We start from the raw sequence: 27,898 nt of genomic DNA on the forward strand, positions 1-27,898 counted from the left end.
CAGGAGCTTGGCTCCGGAAAGACAATGGGACCTAGGATCCTAGTCCCCCCCCCCCCAGCTGACCAATGGGCTTCTTGGCGGGAAATTCAAACCCAGCGCGCTGAGGCAGCGGGTGCTGGAGGCACTCCACGAGGCGCACCCAGGGATCGTGCGCATGAAGGCTCTGGCGCGGAGCTATGTGTGGTGGCCGGGAATCGACGCTGAAATCGAGTCCTGGGTCCGGAGATGTACGCCCTGCCAGGAGGTTCGGCCCAATCCGCCCAAGGCACCGACACAGGCTTGGGAATCTACGCGCAAGCCCTAGTCCCGGCTGCACGTGGATTTCGCCGTTCCGTTCCAGGGCCTGCTATTCCTGGTGACGGTGGATTCATATTCCAAGTGGCTGGAGATCAGCCTCGTCTCCACCACCTCGACCAAGGCAGTGATCCGTTCCCTCCGCCGGATATTCGCCACGCACGGTCTGCCGGATACCATCGTTTCCGACAACGGGACGGCCTTCACGTCGGGGGAATTTCAGGAGTTCCTCCAGAAGAACCTGATCTGGCACATTCGCTCGGCGCCCTTCCACCCCGCAACGAACGGGCAGGCGGAGCGAATGGTGCGGACGGCTAAGGAGGCCCTAAGCCGGATCACTGAGGGAGACTGGGAGTTCCGCTTGGCCTGCTTCCTCTTGACACAGCGGACGACCCCCAATCCCGTCACGGGTCACAGCCCCGCGGAGCTCCTGATGGGCCGCAGACCAACCACCCTGCTGGACCGCTTGCACCCAGACCGAGCACCGGAGGCCAGAAGGGCGGCGGAGCAGAGAGAAGCACCGAGGGGGTTCTTCACGGGAGACCCCATTTTCTTCCGGAACTATGGTGCCGACCCAACTTGGCTCAAGGGCCGCGTCTCCAAAGTCAAGGGCCCAGTCTCGTACGAAGTGACGACGGAGGAAGGCCGGTGGCTGGAGAGGCACATCGATCAGTTTCGACAGCGGCTGGCCCCAAGGGGCACGGACACGGCCCCAGCGCCCCCCCGGAAGATGGAGGCCAAGAGGAGGCGCCACCGCCTGACAACAGCCAACCCGCAAAGGGCCCGAGCGCGGAGGGAGGATCGGTCCCAGAAGAACCTGAACCACCAACGCAGCCACCAGAGCAGAGGGCCCCAGAACTGCCAGACCCAGGCCCTCCTCCACCGGCCCCCACACCGGCTCCTTCACTGGCACCCAGGCGTTCCACCCGAGAGCGAAAGCCCCCTGCTTATTTAAAAGACTACATCACCCAGGTGGTGTCTGAACTATGGGGGGAGGGGTGTTATGTATGCAGCCGCCACACAGCAGCCACAAGAAAGACAGGAGCTTGGCTCCGGAAAGACAATGGGACCTAGGATCCTAGTCCCCCCCCTAGCTGACCAATGGGCTTCTTGGTGGGAAATTCAAACCCTCCAATGGAGTGGGAGGCCCACGGGTGGGAGTGTCTATAGTTGGCCTTGCAGGGCCGTTGTGGGTTCTTGTGTGAAGTACTGAATAAACGTGTGCAACGGCATGTCGTTGTCCGAGTCTTCCATGTGGCGAACCAAGTACTTTACAAGCTTGGAGAAACGACAGCTGAGGGGTGACGTGATTGAGGTTTATAAGATTATGCACGGGATAGAGCAGGTAGAGAAAGAGGCACTTTTCTCCCTTTCTCACAATACAAGAACTCGTGGGCACTCCATGAAATTGCTGAGCGGTCGGGTTAGAACAGATAAAAGGAAGTCCTTCTTCACCCAAAGAGTGGATTCACACATGGAATTCACTGCCACAGGAGGTGGCAGCGGCTACAAGCAGGGACGGCTTCAAGAGGGAATTGGATAAACGTATGGAGCAGAGGTCCATTGGTGGCTGTTAGCCACAAGGTATAGATAGGAACTCTGGGGCAAGGGATGCTCTGTATTCCTGGTGCTTAGGGGGCGGCAAGAGTGGGAGGGCTTCTAGTGTCCTGGCCCCACTGCTGGACCTCCTGACGGCCCCTGGTATTTCTGGCCCCTGTGTGACACAGAGTGCTGGACTGGATGGGCCACTGGCCTGATCCAACATGGGCTTCTCTTATGTTCTTATGTTCGTTCTGTTTTGTTTCTCGAGCATCCATATGACATCTTGCTTCCACAGCCCTCTTTCAAGGTCTTTCCTACTCTCAATACACTCCTTCCCAAACCTGCTTTATCTCAGGCTTTGTGGAAAGAATGCAGGCCGCGTTTGCGCGTTTGGAAGGAGAGGGGCACCTTTCCCCATTTCAAGGGCCCAACCTGTGTCAGTGTGGCATTCCCACTGTCGGTCAGCCTCGCCTCCTAAATGTACATGCTGGCCTGTTCGAATCCTTTGAAGCACCGCGAACATCTGGGAAAGCAGTCTGACCAGAGACAACTGCGACTCATTGGGTTGCCAGCCTCCAGGTGGGGCCTGGAGGACCCCCAGATTTACGGCTAACCCCCAGGCAGCAGGGATTTGGTTGAGGCAGAGGGCGTCCAACGAAGCCGGCCTCCCCTCACTGACGTTTGTCATCATTATACGGCGCAGGCGGAGATGACCTCCGGAGCCAACCACTCCGGCTGAAACTGTGTTTGTGTTTAAACGCAACTGTTTTAAATTGCATTACTTCGCTGTTTTAAATATTATTGCATTTATTAATGCATGCTTTTCTCTATTTATGACGTGACCCATTCTTGAGCCTGCTCGCGGGGAGGGCGGGATACAGATCCAAATAAATAAAAACAAGAACCAGTTTGCCCCTGGGGAAAATGAGCCGCTTTGGAGGGTGGGCTCGAAGGTATCATACCCGGCAGAGGGGCCCCCCAGCCCCCCCCCCACAAAATCCCCCAACCCACAGCTGGCAGACCTAAAATGTGCAAGCGGCCCCCCCCCCCAATGTCTTCACTTGTCTTTCCTCCTGGCGTCCTTGCCGATGGGTTTGTTCGTCTCGACCTCTGGGGGCAAAGGCACCTTTGGGGACTGCCAAGTCCACTCGGAGATCCCACCAGCATCCCCGCATCATCCCCCCCCCCCATGACTCAAACAGGAAGGAGCCGGCGGCCGGGAAGGCGGGCGGGCGGCTGACAGCTGCAACCAAGCCCCGATCTGCAGCAGAGGCTATAAAAAGAACCCGATGAGAGAGAAATCAATGACATCATTTCAGCAGCGGGAGGGGGAGCCGGGCAGGGCCGCGTCTTTGCACGCAGGCACAGAAAGGAGGTGGCGCGTGGCACCCGGTCCTCCGCAGTCAGCGTCCTTTTCCATTTTGGCAGCAGACGGCTGGCACGGGATGGAAGAGAAGCGGGGCGGACCGAGGACTTGCCGCTCAAGATCTCTCAGTGGAACCTCCCCGTGGCGGGGCAGTCTACCTGGGAGAGGGGATCACTTCCTGTCCTGCTTGCGAGGGCCCAGAGACAGCTGCATGGGGACTGTGGGAGGCAGAATGCCTGACGCCAGTCCAATCCAGGAGGAGGATTTATGGCTAGATTTAGTGTGTGTGTGTGTGTGTGTGTGTGTGTGTGTGTGTGTGTGTGTGAGATATACAACGAGTGATTTTGAGCAGCGTTTGTGGGAATCAGATGCACACACTCCCAGCTTGCCCACCATGCCTGTCTCCGCTAAGCGCCTTCTGCAGTTGCTCCACAACTCCCCAGATCTCTCTGTTTCCTTCCTCCCAATTCACACACGAAGCCACCTTATGCGGAATCAGATCCCCCTTGGTCCACCAAAGGCAGACTTGTCCACTCAGACTGGCAGCAGGCCTCTGGGAGAGAAAGGTCTTTCCCATCACCTCCTGCCTGGTCCTTTTAACTGGAGATGCCGGGGCCTGAACCTGGGACCTCCTGCATGCCAAGCAGAGGCTCTGCCCCTGAGCCACGGCCCCTCTTTACAGCTCTCCAGGGTCTCAGCCGGAGGTCGTTCACATCACCTCCTGCCTGGTCCTTTTAACTGGAGATGCCGGGGCCTGAACCTGGGACCTCCTGCATGCCAAGCAGAGGCTCTGCCCCTGAGCCACGGCCCCTCTTTACAGCTCTCCAGGGTCTCAGCCGGAGGTCGTTCACATCACCTCCTGCCTGGTCCTTTTAACTGGAGATGCCGGGGCCTGAACCTGGGACCTCCTGCATGCCAAGCAGAGGCTCTGCCCCTGAGCCACGGCCCCTCTTTACAGCTCTCCAGGGTCTCAGCCGGAGGTCGTTCACATCACCTCCTGCCTGGTCCTTTTAACTGGAGATGCCGGGGCCTGAACCTGGGACCTCCTGCATGCCAAGCAGAGGCTCTGCCCCTGAGCCACGGCCCCTCTTTACAGCTCTCCAGGGTCTCAGCCGGAGGTCGTTCACATCACCTCCTGCCTGGTCCTTTTAACTGGAGATGCCGGGGCCTGAACCTGGGACCTCCTGCATGCCAAGCAGAGCTATAGCCCTTCCTTCCCCATACAGCTGGTATGCCTCTGGGCAAGGGGGTGGGCATTTGAACTGTGGTCTTCCAGATCCTAGGCTGATATCCTAACTGCTGTGCCACACTGTCTCTCAGGTTCATTAAGAAGAGAAGAAGAAGAGATTGGATCTATACCCCGCTGTCCACTACCCGAAAGAGTCTCAGAGCGGCTTACAGACTCCTTTCCCTTCCCCTCCCCACAACAGACACCCCCTGTGAGGTGGGTGGGGCTGAGAGAGCTCTTGACAGAAACGGCTCCCGAGAGAACAGCTCTGAGAGAACTTGTGACTGACCTAAGGTCACACCAGCAGCTGCAATGGGAGGAGTGGGGCACTCAAACCCGTTTCTCCCAGATTAGAGTCCGCGCTCCTAACCACTACACCAAACTGGCTGAAAGCCTTGCTGTCGGGCTGCCTTAGGGTCTGCCCCCCCCTCCCGTTAAACTTGTGGGCTTCATGGGATTATTCTCACAGTGCCTCCCCCTATATAACCCTATCTTTCTCCCACCCCACCAGGCAGCCCCAGAGAGACCCACCTCTCCTTTCTGCAATTTCCCAGGCTCAGAGTCCCTTGGGCCTAGTTTCAGGGAGAGGGAGGGGGAGAGGACGGCCCACGCCACAAAGGAGGGGCAACGGAGGAAAGACTGCCTGGGGACTCTGGGCTGCTCCCCTGTGGCCCCCTTTCCTTCCACCTCCTCGCCTTCGCCCCGGCCGTCTGCCTGCGGCAGCCCCACCTTTTCCCTGCTGCAGGGATGCCGCTGCCGACCTTCTGAAGGTTGAGAGAGAGAGAGAGAGAGAGAGAAACTAGTAGCTGCAGTGGCAGAACTGCAGAGAGGAAGAAGGCAGACGACGGCAAACAAGGCGGCGAGGGGAAGGGGGCAGAGGGGAGGGGGCAGGTCTGCCAGACCCGGGTCGGGACATTCCTGGAGATTTGGGGATGGAGCCGCAGAGGGTGGGGGGCGGGCAGGGACCTCCGCAGGGATGTGGTGCCAGACAGCCCCCCCCCCTCCAAAGCTACCATTTCCTCTAAGGGAGCTGATCCCGCCCACCTGGGTACCTGTTGGAATTCCGGGAGAGCTACCGGCAGTGTTCCCTCTAAGCTGAGTTAGTGTGAGCCAGCTCACGGTTTTTTTTAGCCTCCGGCTCACACATTTTTGTCTCGGCTCAGGAAGGAGGGCTGCAGAGCAGACTCATTTCTGCAGCAGCCAAATCGCTCGCTCGCTCGCAACTTTAAGGCCGGCTGCTCGCAAAGTAGGGTTTTGGCTCACAAGACTCCACAGCTTAGAGGGAGCAGTGCAGACAGTGTTCCCCCAAAGCTGAGTCAGTGCGAGCTAGCTCACGGTTTTTTTAGCCTCCGGCTCACACATTTTTGTCTCGGCTCAGGAAGTATGGGGCTCCGGAGCAGACTCGTTTCTGCCGCAGCCCAATCGCTCACTCACAACTTTAAGGCCAGAAGCTCACAACGTAGGATTTTGGCTCGCAAGACTCCACAGCTTAGGGGGAGCCTTGGCTACAGGCCACACCTAGAGGCTCGTGGCCCTAGAACGGAGGTTTCCAAACTAGCAAATCACTGACCCTGACCTGGGAACCAGGTTTGATTCCTGTGTGTTCCGACACGCACCTTAAGTTCTGCACCAGAAACACAACTCCCGGGCGCACGCGGGCAAGACTCAGGCTACAGCCACACGGGCTTGGGAATGCACGGCTCGGCCGGAAAAGGCTCTGGGGAGAGGAGGCGGCCAATCAGAAGCACATCTTAGTGGGGGGGGGGAAGGCTTCTCTGTTACTGCCATAAGTGGTGCCCCCCCACCCCCCAGTCTGGCATTTACCAGCTCTCTAGCCCTGGTTTCTTTTTCTTTTCTTTTTTTTGATGTTCTGGAATTGTTTTGAAAATAACTTCTTCCTAAATCTTGTCTGGACGCACTTTTGAGAACCTCCATGGTCTCCTTTCTTGCAGCTTGCTCCCTCTGCAGGGCCGGGGGTCTCAGGCCAGGGGTCTCTGGCACCCCCCTCTCATAGCATCATGGAATGTTAAGAGTTGGAAGCGACCTTGCAGGTCATCTAGTCCAACCCCCTGCACTCTGCAGGAGCAGAGCTGAAAGAAGGCCCTACAACATACCCGGAAGATGGTTGTGCAGCCTCCGCTTGAAAACGTCCAGCGAAGGAGCATCCGCCACCTCCCGAGGCAGTCTGTTCCACTGCTCAACCACTCTTACAGTTAGGAAGCTTCTCCTGATATTTAGCCGGTAACGACTCCCTTGTCATTCCACCCACTGGATCTAGTCTTGCAATCCGGAGCAAGAGAGAATAGATCCGCTCCATCTTCTACATGACGGCCCTTCAGATACTTGAAGACTGCAATCATGTCCCCTCTAAGCCTTCTCCTTCCCAGGCTAAACAGACCCAACTCTTTCAGCCTTTCTGGTACTTCCCCCCTTGTGCCACAGAGATGGCTGGTGCGTTTCGGAGGTGTGCACCAATGCTCCCGCTAAGCTCTGGAGTCTTGTGAGCAAAACTTCTGCTTTGTGAGCTACTGGCATTAAAGTTGTGAACAAGAGATTTGGCTGCTGCATAAATGAGTCTGCTCCGGAGCCCTCCTTCCTGAGCTAAGACAGAAATGCGTGAGCCGGAGGCTAAAAAACGGTGTGCTAGCTCACACTAACTCAGCTTAGAGGGAACACCGGTGTGCTCACATCATTTTGGACCGACCCCTCTCCCCGACCCCAGTGAATAATCACAACCACTTGAACCCACCCCTCGTCAAATGAGAAAGCACATGTTCCTCCACATGAATGAAAAGCGAGAGCCGTGTTCTGAGGCCGGCAGAAAGCGCGGGCCCAGGATTTGAGAAGTCAAAACATTCAAAACATTGCAGCAGCACAAAGACGCCGCCTGACGCAACGTGCTTGTCAGACAAGGACATCTGTTTGCTACTCATCACCTTCCTTTGTCTGACTTCTGATTCAGAGCTCTGCATGGCCTTCTTGGAACTGCGTGCGTCTGATTTAGAACGGCACATCTTGTAGCGGCGGCGCTGGAAGGGAAGCTTCCCTGTGCCACCAGGACAGCTCGCAGGCAGACGGAACGGCTCGTCCTCCGTTCTCTGCTGCTCTGAAGCACCACCCCTGCAGACGGCCAGGAGGGGGTACTGTGGCTTTTGAACCCGGGAGGATCTGCAGACCCGGGAAGCCAATCGGAGGCTTTCTGGACTTCTATTTATTCATTTCTTTGGCACATTTACATCTCACCTCTCCAGACAGCTGCTCGAGCAATCAACAAAGCAATAAATAATGGACAATTTAAGAAGTAAATAAAGCAATGATTCAACAGGCCGGACCTCTCCGTAGTAGTTGAAACCAGCTGTCGATAAAACCAGCCTTGAACATCAAAGCGGACCATAAAAACATCGGCAGATGGAGAAAGCAGGCCTGGGATGTCTAAAATGATGGGTTAGAATCCCAGTTCAAAGCCTTGGGGTGGCTCGGTTTTTGCTTAGTGCCCATGTTCCACTAGAGCAGGCGCCAGGCGAGGGCCGAGGGGGGAGGCATCCCGTAGACAGGGGGCCACCACCGGCAGGCCCCTGTTCCAGTCACCACTGCTGCAGGCTGAATGAGACGAACAACACTGATCACAATAAATATAATGAGATCAGACTCCAGGAAATGCGCAGCACCTAATAATTATCAGGCAGTCTGCCACGAAATTGCCGCCCTATCCTTATCACCTCTCGAGACTAAAACGTTGGCAGCTGTTTGAAATGCTTCTGTTTGTCCCTTTTGCCCTTTGAAGTAAACACGTTGGATTTCTTTTTGCCCTTCCTGAAATTCATTGCCCAGCGATTTAAGCTGCCTTTCTCTTGGTTGAGGGAGGCCGCGGGGGATACCAGCAACCCAAAATCTTACCAAGCCTCTTCCCCCCCGCCGCCAATCTTATCCCCTCCGGCAATCCTCAAAGAACTCTCAAGGGATCTCCAAGAAAGGGTGAGCCAGACATCTCCTTCATGATGTCTAGATATGTCTCAGCACGAGCAGAGAAGATTTTTCGCCAGAGTTAGAAATATTCCTAGGGAACGTACCCCCCCCCACACACACACTTAGCTTTAAATTTAGAACCCGAGTGCTACAGTTACAGTTCAGACAGTGATCCGTCCAGGTCATTCATTCTTCCTCACACTTGCTCAAATGGAATCCCTTTGCGCAGCTTTTTACCATTTCTTATCCTGCCAACCTAGCAGTTCGAAAGCAAGAAATTGCATGTAGATAAATAGGTACCGCTTCGGTGGGAAGGGAACAGCGTTCCGTGAGCCTTGGTGTTTAGTCATGCCGGCCACATGACCACGGAAACGTCTTCGGACAGCGCTGGCTCTTCGGCTTTGAAACGGAGATGAGCACCGCAACCCTAGAGTCGGATTCGACTGGCTTTTGAGCAAGGGAACCTTTACCTTTACCTTACCATTTCTTAAGCAACCAGTGACACGACTTTAACTGGAGATTTAACTGGGAATTAAACTGTAAGTAAATAAAAGCGGTGGCTCAGTGGTTAAGATGTTGAACTGCAGGCTGGAAGGTCTGTCGTTTGGCCGTTCGAGACCCGAGTGCCGCGTGACGGAGTGAGCTCCCGTCTCTGGCCCCAGCTCCTGCCAACCTAGCAGTTCGAAAGCAAGAAACTGCAAGTAGATAAACAGGTACCACTTCGGTGGAAAGGTAACAGGGTTCCGTGCGCCTCAGCGTCTAGTCATGTCAGTCACACGACCACGGAGACGTCTTCGGACAGTGCTGGCTCTTCGGCTTGGAAACGGAGATGAGCACCACATCCCTAGAGTCGGATTTGACTGGCTTTCGAGCAAGGGAAACCTTCACCTTTACCTTTTTAAATAAATGCAAGACTTGCTCAAGAGGCTGCATGAGCCGGCGCCCAGCCAGCCTCCGTGTTCCTCCCCGGTGCAATGATGAAGCACCGAAGGAGGGGCTCCCGTTTCTCAGAAGACCCTTTGAGGTCACCCAGAAGTGTTTCGCCGGCTGGGTTTTAAGCCTTTTGCCTTCCTCCTGCTTTTCAGTTCTTTCTAGCCAGGCAAGCGCTCCTACAGCTTTCTACTTACTGAGGTGTCTTCTGAGCAGGACGCAATGACGTTCTCCACAAAAGGGTTCCACTTGATATCGAGCACGTTGCCTTGATGGCCGCAGACCTTGGGGTAGTTCGGCTCAATCCGGCCAGTCTGTTTACAGAAAAATTAAAGCAAGAGACTAAGAAAAGACATGACATAAACAAACAGGTGAAGTGCAATATCAGTTGTTTGCTATGAAGAAAGCTTTGTACGTCCTTCGTTGAGACTCTTTTTCTATATTTAAAAAAAAAAACACCGGAAGAAGGAGAAAGTCCGTTTAGTCGAACGCAGAGCATCAGTGTGCAAATTCAGCCACCCAAATCCTATCTGAAGAAGTGACTCACCAGAGCTCCTCCCCTGCTACAAATTTTGTTAGTTTTTAAGGTGCTCCTGGACTCCGGGTCTTTCCTACTGCACCCAGCTCCTAGGCAGATGTAACCCGGCCAGTGTTCCCTTTAAGGTGAATTAGTGTGAGCTAGCTCACAGTTCGTTGTCGACAGGGGTCCTTTCATAGAAAAAGAGGAGCAGGAGCTCATTAGCGTAACTTATTAGGATGACTCATTTGCATATGCCACACCCCCTGGCATCACCGGAAGTGTGTCAGAAGGCAACACCCACCGCTCAGGCTCCACTGGACTGTTTTGGATTGCTAGCTATTGCGGGGGGGGCGGTGAACGTGCAGATCTGTCCTTGCAGAGGAGGGAGACCTTGTACCTGAATAAAACTTGGTCTTAACGGTGCCACTGGACTGTTCTGGATTGCTAGCTATGGGGGTGGAAGCGTAGGTTTGCCCTCACAGAGGAGGAAGAGCTTGTACCTGAAGGTGGGCCCGGGGGGGGGGGGCCCTGCAACTTACCTGGCTGCTTCTTGCTCCTTGAGGCCTGACTGAGGGCTGCTGGGAGCAGGGGGTGGGGCTTGTTGCATGTGCCTGCCCCCCGGGCTCCTTACTGACGGAGCTCCGCTCCTGTGCGCTCCCGCAGGAAATGACCCCTGGTTGTCGAAGGCTTTCACAGCCGGAGTTCATTAGCTGTTGTAGATTTTCCGGGCTATATGGCCGTGGTCTCTCACGGTCATACAGCCCGGAAAATCTACAACAGCTCGCTCACAGTTCTTTAGCCTCCAGCTCACACATTTTTGTCTCCGCTCAGGAAGGATGGCTCCAGGACAAACTAATTTATGCAGCATCCCAATCGCTCGCTCACAACTTTAATGCCAGCAGCTCACAAAGTAGATCTTTTTGCTCACAAGACTCCACCGCTAAGAGGGAGCGTTGAACCCCCACCGTCCCAAGTTTTGTTGGTGTCTGGCTTAACGTGACTTATTCCCTCTCTCCCTCCCTTCCCATTTCTACGCTGCCTTCCCACTCGATTCAGCATCCCCGCTACATCACGTGCATTCATTTCCTATCTTTTAGCCATTATTCGCTTCCGTTGGTTTCAACAAGAAGAGCCCCGCTGGACCAGAACAGTTGTACACCTGGCACAATTTCGATGACATCTAATCCCATTTCAATTGCCCTGGTGGGCCAGGCAAACAGGGCACAGAGGCCCAGGCCTTCCTCGGATGCCGTCTCCCAGCACTGGCAGTCGGAGGTTTGCTACCTCTGGAGACGGAAGTCCCATACAGCCGCTGTGGCTCGTGGCCAGCGTGTGCAGGGCCAGGAAGAAACACGAAACCGCGTTCTACTGAGTCATCCCGCAGGCCCACCAAGGTCAATATTGTCTGTTCCGAGTGGCGGTGGCTCTGCAGGGTCTCAGGCAGGGCTATTTTGGGGCAGGAACCCACAGGAACGGAGTTCCGGCTGGCTCCCGAGTTGGCCACGCCCAGCAGGAACTCATTAGCATAATAGGCCACACCCAACAGCAGAAACTCATCAGGATTGGCTACATTAGAGGTGTGTGGCCTAACATGCAAAGGAGTTCCTGCTACAAAAAAAGGCCCTGGGTTTGGACAACAAACAAGGTCAACAGAATAAGAAGCAAAAGGTGGGTGTGGCTGGATGACCACACTTCTGGTAACATGGGGTGTGTGGCCTAATATGTTAATGAGCTATGCTCTCGTGGGTGTGGCTGGATATGCTAATGAGTTTCTGTTGTTGGGTGTGGCCTATTATGCTAATGAGTTCCTGCTGGGCTTTTTCTACAAAAAAAGCCCTGGTCTCAGGTCCTTCACATCACCTGCAGATGCTGAGGAGAGAGCCCGGGACCTTCTGCGTGCAACCCCGCCCCAGAAGAGGGAATGAGTTAGGGAAAGGATGCGGGAAAACTGCCACACAGATGCCCGCTTGCTGCAGTGGCGGCTTGCGCATTCCCAGCGGCAGTGAGAGCCACGCAGAGCAAAAACCCCGAGCTCCACGTGACGCAAAGCTCGGGAGGCGGAGGCGCAGACCAGTGGAGAGGAGGCCCGTTCTAATGGGCAAGGAGGCCCGTCGCTAAAGGAAGCTGCCTTGAAGCCGAGCCTCAAAGCGTTACTACCGGTGCTCGGTGTCGCTGCGACAAGCCATCCCCGCTCTTCATCTCTGTCGGGAAATCCGTTTCGACGTTATCCGTGGCAGGTTCCTTTGCGGCAGAGTCTTTTCATCACTGCAGATCTTAAAGCCTTCAAAGTTCTGCCCGGCAAAGTGCTTCTCTCTACCTAGAAACCCACCTGTTGGGCTGGCGGATGCCAACACGCGGCCCCCAAAGATCAAACCAGACCATCAATGGAACACTTCAGGATTAATTCCACAATCACCCTTCCTCCTCCTCCTCCTCCTCCATCATCATGTCTTTCTTCCTTTTCCATTATCCCCACCAATGGTCCCTCTAAGCTGTGGAGTCTTGTGAGCAAAAATTCTACTTTGGGAGCTCCTGGCATTAAAGTTGTGAGCGAGCGATTGGGCTGCTATAGAAATCAGTTTGCTCTGGAGCCATCCTTCCTGAGCTAAGGCAAAAATGTGTGAGCTGGTGGCTAAAAAACTGTGAGCCAGCTCACACTAACTCAGCTTAGAGGGAACACGGATCCCCACCCCTCTTTCTAAGAAGCATTACCTGGTTCCCTCTAACACTAGATTTTCTTGCTAAACGACTCAATCCCAGGCATCTGACCAAAGGAGCCAGTTTGGAGTGGTGGTTAGGAGTGCAGACTCTAATCTGGGAGAACCGGGTTTGATTCCCCACTCCTCCTCTACATGCAGCTGCTGGGGTGACCTTGGGTCAGTCACAAGTTCTCTCAGAGCTGTTCTGGAAAGAGCAGTCCTCGAAAGAGCTCTCTCAGCCCCACCTGCCTCACAGGGTGTCTGCTGTGGGGAGGGGAATGGAAAAGGAGACTGTGAGCCTCTCTGAGATTCCTTCGGGTAGTGAAGGCTGGGGTTTAAAACCAACTGTCCTTCTCCTTCTCCTCCAGTTTGGTGTAGTGGTTACGAGTGCAGACTCTAATCTGGGAGAACCAGGTTTGTATAGGAACTCTCGGTCTGGGGCAAGGGATGTTCTGTCTTCTTGGTGCTTGGGGGGGTGTCAACAGTGGGAGGGCTCCTGGTGTCCTGGCCCCACTGCTGGACCTCCTGATGGCACCTGGTATTTTTGGTCACTGTGTGACAGAGTGTTGGACTGGATGGGCCTTTGGCCTGATCCAACATTGGCGTCTCTTATTTTCTTATGTACTTATGATTAAACAGTTGGTAAAACCTGTGAATAGCAGCAAATTAGCACACAGATGATAAAAGAATTAACAAACCGATGCAAGATCCGAGTGACTTAAGCACGTGTAGTGAGATAAGAACTTGATATCTCTGTTAAGCCCTGGGGGTTCCACTGTCCTGGTTAGTACCGCACAGAAGGCAGCAAAGGTAAACCTCTTCGGACCAACCCTTACCTTGAAAAACCCTATGATGAGAACAATTCAAAACAAAAAATGGAACATTTTGGAGGGCATCAATTCGCAGGGTCGCCCTCAGTTGGAAGCAACTGGATGGCATCACACACCCTCTCTAAGCGGCTCCTGGACTCAAATTTAGCTCTTCTGCTGGAGACGAGCATGGTATTAAACTCGGGCCTCGTTTGCCATGAGTTTCTTAACTGTCAGTCTGTCTTTGGTTCTGCATGCTTATTGTCCCGTTTCCTTCTGGCTGGGGGGGGACATGTGAGTGTGCGTGTGTGGAACTGCTTTGCTGGGAGTTGCGCTGGCTTGTAACTGCGTCTATGCGTGGCCTCCCTTCCATGGGAAGAATGCGTGCTTGACCTTGAGTACCAGACGCTGCTAGATAATGTAACCCTATGCTTGCAGGTGCTGGAAGAGGGCTAAGGGTGCACGGTAGATTTTGGCGGGCTGGATGTATTGGTGTGATTGGACTGGTCATAAGGGGGGGCTGTTTGAATTATGTATAATACGGGAACTGGCTCCAAGGGAGTCAGTTTTGACACAGATCCCCTACGCTTGAGACCTCTCTGTCTCTCAATAAACAAATCGCTGCCAAGAGAGTGTGGCCGGGAGCGAGTTTCTTCAAGACCTGACACATGGCTGGCCCTCTAAAACAAACTTGCTAAATGACTGGTTCTCTGGAAATACAGGATCACATCCCTGCCCTTTAGCTGAATTAACGGGTAGAAACTTCGGGCCTCCTTGGCTCTAATAGTGGCCCGAAAGCAAACTACCCTACGGCAAACAGCTGCAGAATATCCACACTCTGCCTTAATCCTGTCTGATCCTGCTACTGTATTATGCCCCTGGCTACTACTAGGAGCTGCGGTGGCTCAAGTGGTTAAGACGCTGAACTGCAGGCTGCGAAAGGTCAGTAGTTCAGCAGTTCGAGACCCGAGTGTGCCGCATGACGGAGCGAGCTCCCGTCTCTAGTTCCAGCTCCTGCCCACCTAGCAGTACGAAAGCAAGAAATTGCAAGTAGATAAATAGGTACCACTTCGGTGGGAAGGGAACAGCGTTCGGATTCGAATGGCTTTCGAGCAAGGGAACCTTTACCTTTACCTTACTAGTTGGGGAGGGCTGCTTGCCTTCGTGCCCTGTTGGTTCCCAGAGTATTACTGAGATCAGAATGCTGGGCTCAAGGGATCCACCATGTGGTGATCCAGTCAGGCTCTTCTTAGGCCCTAAATCCTCCCAGTGATACCATGGGGTGATGATAGATCCCAATGTTCTGGTGACCAGTGTTCCCTCTAAGCTGAGTTGGTGTGAGCCAGCTCACAGTTTTTTAGCCTCCAGCTCACAGATTTTTGATCTAGCTCAGGAAGGATGGCCTCAAAGCAAACTAATTTATGCAACAACCAAATGGCTTGCTCACAACGTTAATGTCGGTAGCTCACAAAGTAGGATTTTCGCTCACAAGACTCCACATCTTAGAGGGAACATTGCTGGTGACTACACCCATGTCATAAAAGGGCATTTTCTAATCTGGCCTGCTCGGGCCATCTGATTACCAAGGAAACTGCTACATAACTTGGCAGCTCCATTTGTTTCGGAGCAAGAGTTAACCCTGCCATGCTTTGTCTGGCAAAATGAACGATCCCAAAGGCATCCACGGTCGACGTGAATATATCAAACCCATCCAGCTCCACTGAACTTCCGAAAAATGACTTTTCCAGTGTAGATTTGGGTGGGTAGCCGGGTTGATCTGAAGCAAGAGAATAAAGTTTTGAGTCCAGTGGCACCTTTAAGACCAACCAAGTTTAATTCTGGGTATCAGCTTTCGCGTGCTTGGTCTTAAACTTGGTCTTAAAGGTGCCCCTGGACTCAAATGTTGTTGTTTTCCAGTGTAGCGCTTCAGCAAGAGATTCAGCAGCAGAGGGCGCTAGGGCACCCAAAGATGAGTCTAGATAGATGGACCGCTAATACTATCAATGGAGGCGGCCTTCCAATCGCTCTGTGTAGCATTTGGATGGCTCATTTTAAAAGTGACGCTCTCTGAGCCTTGGTTTCTTTCCACGAGAACTACCCTTGCTTCCGCGCCATCGTCAGATCCAGACAAGGCAATTTCTCCGGCACTTTTGATGCCCACAGTGAACTCCACAAATCTTTTATCTCCACAAATATTATTCCTTAGCACATTTTCAGACCCTTGCTTCCGCGCCATCGTCAGATGCAGACAAGGCGATTTCTCCGGCACTTTTGATGCCCGCAGTGAACCACTATCTTTTATCTCCACAAATATTATTCCTTAGCACATTTTCGTTCTATACTTCCTCCAAGGAGCTCAGGGGATACGGTACATCATTTTCTGCCCTCTCTGCCGTTTTTATCCTCACAATCCTATGAGATCAGGTAGGCCGAGCACACTAATGCTCCCTCTATGCTGTGGAGTCTTGTGAGCAAAAATTCTACCTTGTGAGCCGCTGGGATTAAAGTTGTGAGCGAGCCATTTGGCCGCTGCATAAATCAGTTTGTTCAGGAGCTCTCCTTCCTGAGCGAAGGCAAAAATGTGTGAGCCGGAGGCTAAAAAACTGTGAGCTAGCTCACACTAACTCAGCTCAGAGGGAACACTGGTGGGGAGTGGGCTGAGAGAAGGCTTTGGGGGTAGACTTGCTCAAACAGCACAAGGCTGAAGTTTCTTATTTGTAGTCTCTCATGCAGGGGTCATTTCCTGCCGGAGTGTGGTGGAGCAGCGCTCCGGCAGTAAGGAGCCCGCCCACTTGCCCCGCCGCCATTCTTGGTCTGCGAAGGCCTGCAGAGCCGTCCCACTGCCTGGGGGGATTTAAATGCCTTTCTTCCCATTCCCCAAATGGGGAAGGGAGAGAAAGGCATTCTACACATGCCTGCCCTTTGCAAGGGGGTGTGGCATATGCCAATGAGTTGTGCAAATGAGCCCCTGCAGCTCTTTTTTTTTAATGAAATGACCCCTGCTCTTATCCATGGGGTTGGAGAAGCAGGCTCTGCGACGGCACGTGGGACTGAGGGCCACAAGGTTCCCTCTGGAAGTTCTGCCTCATCTTTCCTGCGTTTCAGGCTGGGAAAGCAGTAATGGAGGTGCAGGCAGGAGAAAGAACAGTCTGTATCCGGGTGTTCAAGTTGCCCCCAGAAGACTCCACTACTTTTGTTCTGCTGTCTTACGTGGAACTCACACTCGGCACTTCCGCTGCCACCTAGCCCATCTGCAAGGAGGCCGGAAAGACGCTTCTGTTGGAGCAACAGGAATATCGGCTGCCCGGGCTCCCTCCCACCGACCCCTCCCTTTGAGTCCTGCCAGCAAAGGTACGAGGCCTGCAGCAGCAGCGACGGGAACCGTGGCTCACGGAACGATGTGGCAGACTGACTTCCTTGGCACAGCTGGGTTCTTCGCTGAGAACCAACTCTGGTTTTGTGCACGCGTGTGCCAGCGCTGGCCTCTGAGGCAGGAGGAGAAAACGGGATGTCCCTTCCCGGTACGCTGGCTGCCGTTCCTCGCGTGACGTTTTTGTCCTCGGACAGTCCTCTGAGGGCTTCTCGCGTTCTTCCTGCTCTGGTGCCAGCTGTGTTCTCTAATTTTTGTCCCTTATTCCACTTGAACAATTGGACTCTGGAGAAGAGTTCTTGAGACTTGGAGAGGCGTAAAGGGCTGGGGTGCATGAAGTGAGTCAGACACTGGGTCGTTTGCCATCAGTATTGCCTACTCTGTTTCTGTCAGCGCTCTCTGAGCCCCGCCTACCTCACAGGCAGTGTTCCCTCTAAGCTGAGTGAGTGTGAGCTAGCTCACAGTTTTTTAGCCTCCGGCTCACACATTTTTGCCTACCCTCAGGAAGGAGGGCTCCAGAGCAAACTGATTTATGCAGCAGCCAAATCGCTCGCTCACAACGTTAATGCCAGGAGCTCACAAAGTAGAATGTTTGCTCACAAGACTCCACAGCTTAGTGGGAACATTGCTCACAGGCAGGGCTCTTTTTGTAGAAAAAGCCCCGCAGGAACTTATTAGCATAATAGGCCACACCCAACAGCAGAAACGTATTAGCATATTAGGCCACACCCCTGACAGCACAGCTCATTAGCATATTAGGCCGCACCCACGTGTTGCCAGAAGTGTGGTCATCCAGCCACACCCACCTTTCCCTTCTTATTCTGTTGACCTTGTTTGTTGTCAAAACCCAGGGCCTTTTTTTGTAGCAGGAACTCCTTTGCATGTGAGGCCACACACCCCTAAAGTAGCCAATCCTAATGAGTTCCTGCTGTTGGGTGTGGCCTATTATGCGAATGAGTTCCAGCAGCCAGCTGGAACTCCGTTCCTGTGCGTTCCTGCCCCAAAATAGCCCTGGTTATGTGGCTTCTCAGGTGCCGGGGCAGTTTCTAAACACTCTTCCTCAAAGTGACACCCCTCCCCACCTGCCGCTCACCGTGACGCCCACCATCTCAGCCGACAAGCCTTTAAAAGGAATTTGCTTTTTCTGGAATGGGGGGGGGGGAGCAGCTCACATTTTAAAGTGAAATGTCCCCCCCACCCTACCCCGTTCGGTTTCCTCCCTCTATTTATAGAAAGCCACCCCCCAGCTATAGAGATGTGTTCGGACAGAGCTCCATTTCCCCACCAGCTGGGATGCAAACACTCACCCATTGTCACCAGCCAGGAAGGGAGTCCAGAAGAAGCCCCGGGGGGTGAAGCTCTGCCCCCCTCATAGGAAAGGTCATGCCCCTCACAGCACAATGTGGGCGGGGGGGGGGGCTGCTGCCACCTCCAGGCAAGTCCCCCCCCCCAAGAGCCACTTGGTCCAGCGGTCATGACACCACGCAGGGGAGCGAGAAGCAGCCACAGCAATCCAGCCAAGCGAGCGTGTCTGTGTGTGCGGCTGGGAGGGGGCGTCTTTAAGACTGACGGGCAGGGCTCTCTGCCACGCCCTCCGTGCCCCAGGCGCATCTTCAGTCCAAAGTTTCCAAACTTCCTCTCTGCACTCTGTTTCCAAACAAGACACTCCTCTTGAACCAAGACCCCACTTTGAGCTACGCCAGGGGATAAAGGCTGGCTCAGCCACAGGACAGCGGGGCCCAGCGTGCCAGCCGGCACTGGATGGTCTTCACCGACCCTTGGTGACCCTTCGGTCCAGGCCCCTTGCCAGGAGTCTGTGGCTTGTGGGGCCCTTTTTGTTTCTGGTGGGGCTGAAGTTCTCACTGCAGGAAGGAAAGCCAGGATTCTGAGGATTGTGACTCAGCGACTCTTCTCTCTCCCCCAGATGTGCCCCTCCCGACTGTTAAGGAGTTCTCCCAGGTTAGAGTCCCGCTTCATCTACTCTGACTGGTAGCTGTCTGCTGGGGTGGCAGGTGGAGGTCTCTGACAACAATTGGTGTCACTATTAAGAACAACAAGTGACAACCATAATGAAAGCCCTGAGCCGCCAGTCCCTGTGACTGCTGCCCGTCCTAGTATTACGGGAACTTTTATTCTGTTGTAAACCGCCCTGAGCCAGACTAGACCGGATGGGCGGGACAAAAATCAAAGAAAAGCAATCAATAAATACATTCTCAAGCTGTCTATTCTACATAGGTGTTCTTATGCTAACTATCACCGTAGCCTATTTACCATTCAGCCAATAGGAAGCTGTGGCCAGGATAGATCTCTCAATTGCAAGCTGTCAGCCACTGTAGAGGACAGTTCTTAGGTGCTGCAAGTTAATCACTTCTGCCAGCCTAAGCAACAATCCTGATAACAAGCCGGCAGGTGGGGGTGATGACTTCTATGGTCAAGAAAGCTGACACTTAGGCTGAAAAACTCTCTTAAAGGAGACCAGTTTCTTGGCACAGGAGGAGGAGGAGGAAGAGGAGACTGGATTTGTACCCCGCCCTTCACTACCCAAAGGAGTCTCAGAGCAGCTTACAATCTCCGTTCCCTCCCCCTCCCCACAACAGGCACCCTGTGAGGTAAGCAGGGCGGAGAGAGCTCTTTCGAGGACTGCTCTTGAGAGAACAGCTCTGAAAGAACTTGTGACTGACCCAAGGTCATACCAGCAGCTGCATGTGGAGGAGGAGTGGGGGGATCAGTCCTGGCTCTCCCAGATTAGAGTCCGCGCACTTAGCCGGTACACCAAACTCGCCAGCCTCAAAATGAGAGTCCAGTGAGCACCCCGGTTCCCCTCTCAAAGTGGGCCACCAAAACGGCCGGGAAGTGTGCTCAGTGGCCACAGACGGTGCTCAGCTGGGAGCCACACAAGACTCACCTCTGCGGAGTGCCTCTGAGCCGAGTGGCTCCCACGACACTGCCTCCACAGCTGCTGACACTGCTGGGGCTTGGATTGGCTCACTTAACGGCAGTGGCCTGCTGGAATCTTCCTTGGCTGGTTATATCTGCATCTGCCTGCCTGTGCCCAGCAATAGCCAGAACTCCAAATGGCCTGGGACCTGCACAACCTTCAGGACCGCCTCTCCCGGCATGATCCTCCCTGTCTTCTCTGATCTTCATCTCAGCGTTTATTGGCGGTCCCAGGCCCACGAACTGTCCGCCTTGTGTCAAGAGGGGCCAGGGCCTTCTCAGTGGCGGCCCCTGTCCTGTGGAACCAGCTGTCCAAAGAGGTGCGTGTCTCACGGGACCTCCCCAGGTTCCACAGGGCATGCGTGGCTGCTCTTTTTCAGGTGGCCTTTGGGTGACTGTGATCCACCAGGCAGCTGGTATCCTTCCGCTGTGTCTTCAGAGCCAGTTTGGTGTAGTGGTTAAGTGCGCGGACTCTAATCTGGGAGAACCGGGTTTGATTCCCCACTCCTCCTCCACTTGCACCTGCTGATGTGACCTTGGGTCAGTCACAAGCTCTGGCACAGCTGTCCTTGAAAAAGAGCAGTTTGTGTCAGAGTTCTCTCAGCCCCACCCACCTCACAGGGTGTCTGTTGTGGGGAGGGGAGGGGAGGGGAAAGGAGTTTGTAAGCCGCTCTGAGACACCTTTGGGTAGTGAAGGGCGGGGTGTAAATCCACTCTCCTCCTCCTCCTCCTCCCCCGCTCCCCCCCGCGGGGACCCAAAGTGGCTTCCAATGTTCTCCTTGCCTTCCTTTTATCCTCACACCAACCCTGTGAAGTAGGTCCAGCTGAGAGTGTGTGACTGGCCCAAAGTCACCCAGCAAGTTTCCATGGCAGAGGGAAGACTCGAACCTGGGTCCTATTCTACTCTGTAAACACTACACCATGTTGCCTCCTGAAAAGGGTTGCTGTCAGAACGCCTTTGCCTTGAGCACCGGCACCCAGAGTCCGACCCTTGGTCCCGCTTTATCTACTCTGACTGGTAGCCGTCTGCTGGGGTGGCAGGTGGAGGTCTCTGAACTGGAGCTGCTGCCAGGAAATTGAACCCAGAGCCCTCCGCCCTTGGCCACTGTGCCACAGTCCCTCCCCCCAAGGATCTCCGGTAGGGGGGGGGGCTACAAAATGTCCTGCATCAAAATAAAATGCTCTCCCTTAGCGGGCGAGCTCTCTTTGCCTGCCTCCCTGAAGAAAGCCGTCTGGATACCTGCCCTGATGGCTGCATGTTATAAAAGTTGCTATGGGAACCGGAGGGCAAAACGGTGCTTGACATCCCTTGGCAGAGGCAGGCAGCGCCTGGCGAAGTGAAAAGATACCAAGGAGGTTGCCCAGGCTGGCAACTGGACAGCCCGCGCCTCTCCCAAAAGGAGCTCAGAACCGCGGCGATGGAAAATGCACGTCTACGTACAGTCCCTGGCACTGTGCAGTGTGCCATAGCAGGGCTGGGCCCGCCTCCCAACTGGCTTCCCTCCTCCTGCACCACCCTCGATGCAGATTTCCAGACGCAGAGGGTTTCCTTCAGTTCGCCTCACCAGACAGCCCCTGTGAGGTAGGTCTCTCCCGTTCCACTTCTGCAAACGGGGACTAGAGAGCTGTCCCTGGGAACGGGCCCCAGCTGCCTGGACAGAGCCAGCAGGTCTCACGGGGCACTCAAGCGGGCAGGTGACTCCCGGTGGGTCCCTTTGGTTGGGCTCCCAACCGAATGGGACAAGATAAGGCGATTACTGCCGAACTGGAAAACCCAGACATTTCTGACTGGCTTCCCACCCTGGCTATGATAACTTGTTTAAACTGCGCTCCGCCGTCCAGACGGGATGATTTTGTGGGTGGCTGGACAGAGACCCCTCCCTCCTCTCTCTGGCTCGACTCTCTCCTTCTGCTGCTCGGTGGCGACCTTTGGAGGGAGGGCAGAGCGAAAGCCAGGCAGATGGAAACAGGCGGGTTGAGGAGGGCGCCAGACGCCGGGCGAGAACCAGGCAGACAGACGGGCAGAGGGGGGTCCCCCGCTTTGCAATCTGCTGCCGTCCAAAGAGCCACCCCATTCTGCTACGGTCTCCTAAACACACAAAGCTGCCGTATACTGAAGCCGTCCCCTGGTCCATCAAAGTCAGTGTGGTCTCAGGCAGAGGTCTTTCACATCATCTCCTGCCTGGTCCAGTCTGGTGTAGCAGTTAAGAGCACGGAATCTAAGCTGGGAGAACCAGGTTTGATCCCCGCGCCTCCACATGCAGCTGCCGGTGTGACCTTGGGTCAGTCACAAGTTCATTCAGAGCTGATCTATCACGGGCAGTACTTGACAGAGCTCTCTCAGCCCCACCTCCCTCACAGGGTGTCTGTTGTGGGGAGGGGAACGGAAAGGAGTTTGTAAGCCGCCCTGAGACTCCTTTGGGTAGTGAAGGGCGGGATATGAATCCAATCTCCTCCTCTTCTTCCTTCTCCTACTTAAGTGGAGATGCCGGGGATTGAACCTGAGACCTTCTGCATGCCGAGCAGGTGCTTTATCACTGAGCCACGGCCCCTCCCAAGACTGGAGGTCCAGAAGACAAGACCGCAAGGAAGAGCTCTGCCTGAAGAGAGAATGCTGGGGCCCCCTCCCTGTCACCCCCCCAATTTGCACCCCTTCCCACCCACCTGCTCACCTCCACCACTGCCCACCTGGGCATCCTCCCCCTGCAAGCCCTTCCACCACCCGTGCTTCCAGCCACACGTGTCCCTTGCATGCTTTTCCTGTGGTGGCGCCGGGCAGCATGTATGACTGAGCAGCAGGGCACCTCTGTAGCAATGTTCCCTCTAAGTTGTGGAGTCTTGTGAGCAAAAATTCTACTTTGTGAGCTGCTGGCATTAAAGTTGTGAGCAAGTAATGAGGCGACTGCATAAATTAGTTGGATCTGGAGCCATCCTTCCTGAGCTAAGGCAAAAAATTATGAACCGGAGGCTAAAAAACTGTGAGCTAGCTCACACTAACTCAGCTTAGAGGGAACACTGCAAGTTGTGAGCAAAACTTCTACTTTGTGAGCTGCTGGCCTTAAAGTTGCGAGCAAGCCATCTGGCTGCCTTCCCTCCTGAACGAAGACAAAATTGCGTGAGCCGGAGGCTAAAAAATCTGTGAGCTAGCTCACACCGACTCAGCTTAGAGGGGACACTGCTCCGTGGGCCGGAGGTGGTGACAGTGGGCCTTGCTGGGAGGTCGGGGCCTCGCCAGCTTCCCCACCCTGTGGTCCATTCACACCAGCCCTGATACGGTTTGCCAAAGAAGTGCACTTTGGCTCAGGGGCAGAGGTGACTTTACGGTTAAGATAGATTCAGGTGTTGGTCTGAAGCAACAGCAAAAGGTTTGAGTCCGGTGGCACCTTTAACACCAACGAAGTTTCATTCCGGGTCTAATTGCCCCTGGACCAGTGTTCCCTCTAAGCTGAGTTATTTATTTATTTATCATTCGATTTATCGAGTTAGTGTGAGCCAGCTCACACTTTCTTAGCCTCTGGCTCACACTTTTTTGTCTTAGCTCAGGGAGGATGGCTCCAGAGCAGACTAATTTATGCAGCAGCCAAATTGCTCACTCAGAACTTTAATGCCAGGAGCTCACAAAGTAGAATCTTTGCTCACAAGACTCCACGGCTTAGAGGGAGCGTTGCAACCCTGGACTCAAACTTTATGGTTAAGAGTTTGAAACGCTGGAGGATTGCATGCTAGTCAGGTGGTGTCGGGAGAGGGTGGGACGGAGAGCCCAGAGCGGCCTGCTTTTAGGGCGCCACAAAGAACGCCAGCTGTTGGGCCCGCTCGCAACAAACATGCTCCCACCGGATTGTGTTATTAGCAGGGTCATTTCCTGCGGGAGCGCACAGGAGCAGAGCTCCGGCAGTAAGGAGGCCAGGGGGTAGACACATGCAACAAGCCCCACCCCCTGCTCCCAGCAGCCCTCAGTCGGGCTACGAGGAGCAAGAAGCAGCCAGGTAAGTTGCAGAGCCCCACCCCCCGGCCCAGCTTCAGGTACAAGCTCTCCCTCCTCTGTGAGGGCAGATCTTCGCGTCCCCCCCCTCCCATAGCTACGTAGCTATCCAAAACAGTCCAGTGGCACCTTTAAGACCAAGTTTTATTCAGGTACACGCTCTCCCTCCTCTGCGAGGACAGATTTGCACGTCCCCCCCTCCCATAGCTAGCAATCCAAAACAGTCCAGTGGCACCTTTAAAACCAAGTTTTATTCAGGTACAAGCTCTCCCTCCTCTGTGAGGGCAGATCTTCGCGTTCCCCCCCTCCCATAGCTAGCAATCCAAAACAGTCCAGTGGCACCTTTAAGACCAAGTTTTATTCAGGTACAAGCTCTCCCTGCTCTGCGAGGACAGATTTGCACGTCCCCCCCCATAGCGAGCAATCCAAAACAATCCAGTGGCACCTTTAAGACCAAGTTTTATTCAGGTATGAGCTCTCCTTCCTCTGCGAGGGCAGATTTGCACGTCCCCCCCCCCCAATAGCTAGCAATCCAAAACAGACCAGTGGAGCCTGAGCGGTGGGTGTTTCCTTCTGACACACTTCCGGTGATGTCAGGGGGTGTGGCATATGCAAATAAGTTATGCTAATGAGTTATGCTAATGAGCTCCTGCACCTCTTTTTCTACGAAATGACCCCTGGTTATTAGCAACACAGCCGATACCATGCCGGAGAACAGATCAGATCCTCTGTACACACCATACATAATTGTGTTTTTTTGCTAATCCTTTCAAATCCTTCTGCGGCTCCGACCAAACTAAAGCTCTCAGGCGGACTGAGATCTGAATCTGTTGTACGATTAAAACATTTCGGGCATCTGGGGAAAAAGCTCTAAAGCCAAGCGTCCTTGAAAAAAGGGTCACAGGCTTTGACCAGAGGCAAGTAGCAGGCATGTTAAAATTCTCTGCGTACGCATTAAAGAAGCTTCCATTCTACCCCTCTGCCATGATGAATCAGAATCAGCTCACTTCCAGAGGGGGAACACACTATCTCCTCTGTGGTGCCGATAAAAAGTCCCCCACCGACAGCCCTGCATCGCGATCTACACCCAAGAGGGCAAGAAAAAGAAAAGGAGCTTTTCAGCATCAATGGAGCTGTGGTGGGCACATGTTCCTGAAGCCCGACAGCCACTTTTGTACATGCACAGGAGATAAAATCAATTCTCCTCCAGGGTTCTGAGATTACATGATGCCGGGGTGGAAAACTACAACTCCCATCAGGCTGTGCAAAAATAAGCATGCCACAAGTGCCGCAGATCCAGAAGATCAACAGCTGATTATGTTGCTGCTGCAGTTTTGTGGCTATAGTGAGCTTGCGTGGTGTGGGGGTTACAGTGTTGGACTAGGATCTCTGAGACCCAGGTTCGAATCCTCGCTGTTACACGGTGTACTTGGGCCAGTCAACACTCAGGCCCACCTGCCTCACAGGGCTATAGAGGGAGCATTGGTTGACATGCCAACTCGATGCCCAAAAGGGCCCCAATCATAAGATCATAAGAACTTAAGAGAAGCCATGTTGGAATGGGCCAATGGCCCATCCAGTCCAACACTGTGTCACACAGTGGCCAAAACTCAGGTGTCATCAGGAGGTCCACCAGCAGGGCCAGGACTCCAGAAACCCTCCCACTCTTGCCCCCCCCCAAGCAGCCAGAACACAGACCATCTTTGCTCCAGACATAAGAACATCAGAGAAGCCAATGTTGGATCAGGCCAATGGCTCATCCAGTCCAACACTCTGTCTCACACAGTGGCCAGAAATACCAGGTGCCATCAGGAGGTCCAGCAGTGGGGCCAGGACACTAGAAGCCCTCCCTCTGTTGCCCCCCCACCAAGGACCAAGAATACAGAGCATCACTTGCCCCAGACTGAGAGTTCCTATAAGAACATAAGAGAAGCCAGTGTTGGATCAGGCCAATGGCTCATCCAGTCCAACACTCTGTCTCACACAGTGGCCAGAAATACCAGGGGCCATCAGGAGGTCCAGCAGTGGGGCCAGGACACTAGAAGCTCTCCCACTGTCCCCCCCCCCTTGCAGGCACCAAGAATACAGAGCATCCCTTGCCCCAGACCAAGAGCTCCTATAAGAATATAAGAACATAAGAGAAGCCAATGCTGGATCAGGCCAGTGGCCCATCCAGTCCAACACTCTGTGTCACACAGTGGCCAAACATACCAGGGGCCATCAGGAGGTCCAGCAGTGGGGCCAGGGCACTAGAAGCCCTCCCACTGTTGCCCCCCCCCAAGCACCAAGAAGACAGAGCATCACTTGCCCCAGACTGAGAGCTCCTATGTACGCCTTGTGGCTAATAACCACTGATGGACCTCTGCTCCAGATGTTCTCTGGGCAAGCACAGCTGGGACGCTTCTGCTGGCACCCCCCTCCTGGCCCAGGTACTCCCCCCTTTTTGTAACTGCGACGCTGTCCCCAAGGGGCCCTGATATTTGAGAGGGAGGATATCTCAGGTAAGGGGCCCAGTCCCTGAGAATTTCATCCCAAGGTAGGGTAGGAGCTTACACCCCAAAACATGTTTCCCATCGAAACTCATCAAAACCACTACTGAATTGAATTCTTTTAAATCCAAGAGCTCGCATCTTGTGCCTCAGTGTTTACCTTGCCAGGTTCTCTCTCCGCTTGGGAAAGGGAATTCGAGAGAGATTCTTTTGCTCAATTGCAAGGTCAGACTTCTCTGCTCTCAGCTTATCTATTTCCTTTACACCGGCTTCTCATTTTGCGGCTATAATTCGTGCATGCAGCTGGCAAAAGTCCTGCAGTCCTGCAATGCAGCAAATAAGCTCCATGCAAGATAGTTGTCCTTTTTAGAGCTGCGTGACTTGGAAGTCTCATAAATTTTTTGAAAAGCATCTTTGAGTGTTTGCAAGGGATCTGGTCCTTTAAAAAAGCCAGCTTCCCAGGGATTCTGGTCCTTCTTACGGAGCCGTTTCTCTAGCTTCTCTTGGCTGTAAACTGTATTTGCACACCTCTAGCTGCTCTAGGGTTGCCAGCCTCCAGGTGGGGCCTGGAGATCTCCCGCTTTTGCAACTGATCTCCAGCTGGCAGAGATCAGCTCCCTTGGAGAAAATGGCTGCTTTGAAGGGTGGACTCTGTGGCATTGTACATTGCTGAGGCCCCTCCCCTCCCCAAACTCCACCCTCTCCTGGCTCCACCTCCAAAGTCTCCAGGTATTTTCCAACCCAGACCTAGCAACCCTAAGCTGCTCTGGCTGCTAGACCATCACACATTTGCAAGCGGGGTGGGTGGGCTGCCACAGCAGCTGGGGGCGGGCGGGAAAACTGGCTGAACTTGAGCAGAGATACTCTGAATCTGCACTGGTCTGATGCTCGGAGACCAAAATAGTTGCGCTCCTTCTTTTCCTACGCTCAACCCCCTCCTTCATGTTCCCAATTAAGTCATCCGCTCATTTCCCAGATGTATTTCCCCCCCCCCCCAGAGTTGCTTCTTTAATTCAATCGGCTGCAGATGGAGAGGAGCCGATAATCAGCATTTTAATTGTCATGCACAGCTTTTTTTCTTATTCATATTCCAAAAGTGAGCATGTTTCTCTGAGCTGCGGTTTAGAAATTCCCTCCCGTCCCTGGGCCGCAAAATCTCTTGTCTGCAGTTACAAATTCAACCATCCAGAATTCCTCCAGCATCTGTCTCAGCATCCGTAGCCCTTTGGCTGTTAAGCCCCCCCCTCCCCCAGCCAGAACAGAGCACCCATCCTGCAAAACCAGACGACGTGGCGTTGGAACAAGCAGCTCTCGGCTACACACAACACTTTCTGCCTTCGACAGTAGACAAGAGCGAGAGGCCAGGAGCACCTTAAAGATTAGTAAAGATTTGTGGCAGGGTTGGAGCTTTTGTGAGTCACTTGTACAGGCAGACTAGCACGGTGACCCGTCTTGATCTATCGACCTTGGACAGTAAATTTCAAGCGACTCCACAGCACGACATCAGCCTATGGGGTTTAACGGACACCTTTTAAAACTGTTTTTATGGCATGCATCTAGCTTGAGAGCTGTTGAGCGGATACCTTTTTTGATCTCTCAGAGTTGGCTTTATGCAGTCTTTAAGCCCTGTCTTGTTCTTAAGTTGTTGTTTAATTTGGCTGTATTTTTTTAAACCTATGAACCACCTCGAACAGGTCTCTTTGGGGGCAGCGAAAGAAAGAAAGAAAGAAAGAAAGAAAGAAAGAAAGAAAGAAAGAAAGAAAGAA

At 53.8% G+C, this 27,898-nt stretch overlaps 1 protein-coding gene across 1 annotated transcript in view; it reads right to left on the reverse strand.

Annotated features, from left to right (window-relative positions):
• CORO2B (coronin 2B) overlaps nt 1–27,898 on the reverse strand; it is a 55,291-nt gene that overhangs the window by 21,553 nt on the left and 5,840 nt on the right. The window contains exon 2 of the mRNA XM_015412335.1: nt 9,524–9,640. Within this exon, the coding sequence (XP_015267821.1) occupies nt 9,524–9,640 (117 nt within the window). The remainder of the gene's footprint in view (nt 1–9,523; nt 9,641–27,898) is intronic.

Source organism: Gekko japonicus, unplaced genomic scaffold (genome assembly GCF_001447785.1).
Source record: "Gekko japonicus isolate JY-2015 unplaced genomic scaffold, Gekko_japonicus_V1.1 scaffold3723, whole genome shotgun sequence".
NCBI classification, from domain to species: domain Eukaryota; kingdom Metazoa; phylum Chordata; class Lepidosauria; order Squamata; family Gekkonidae; genus Gekko; species Gekko japonicus.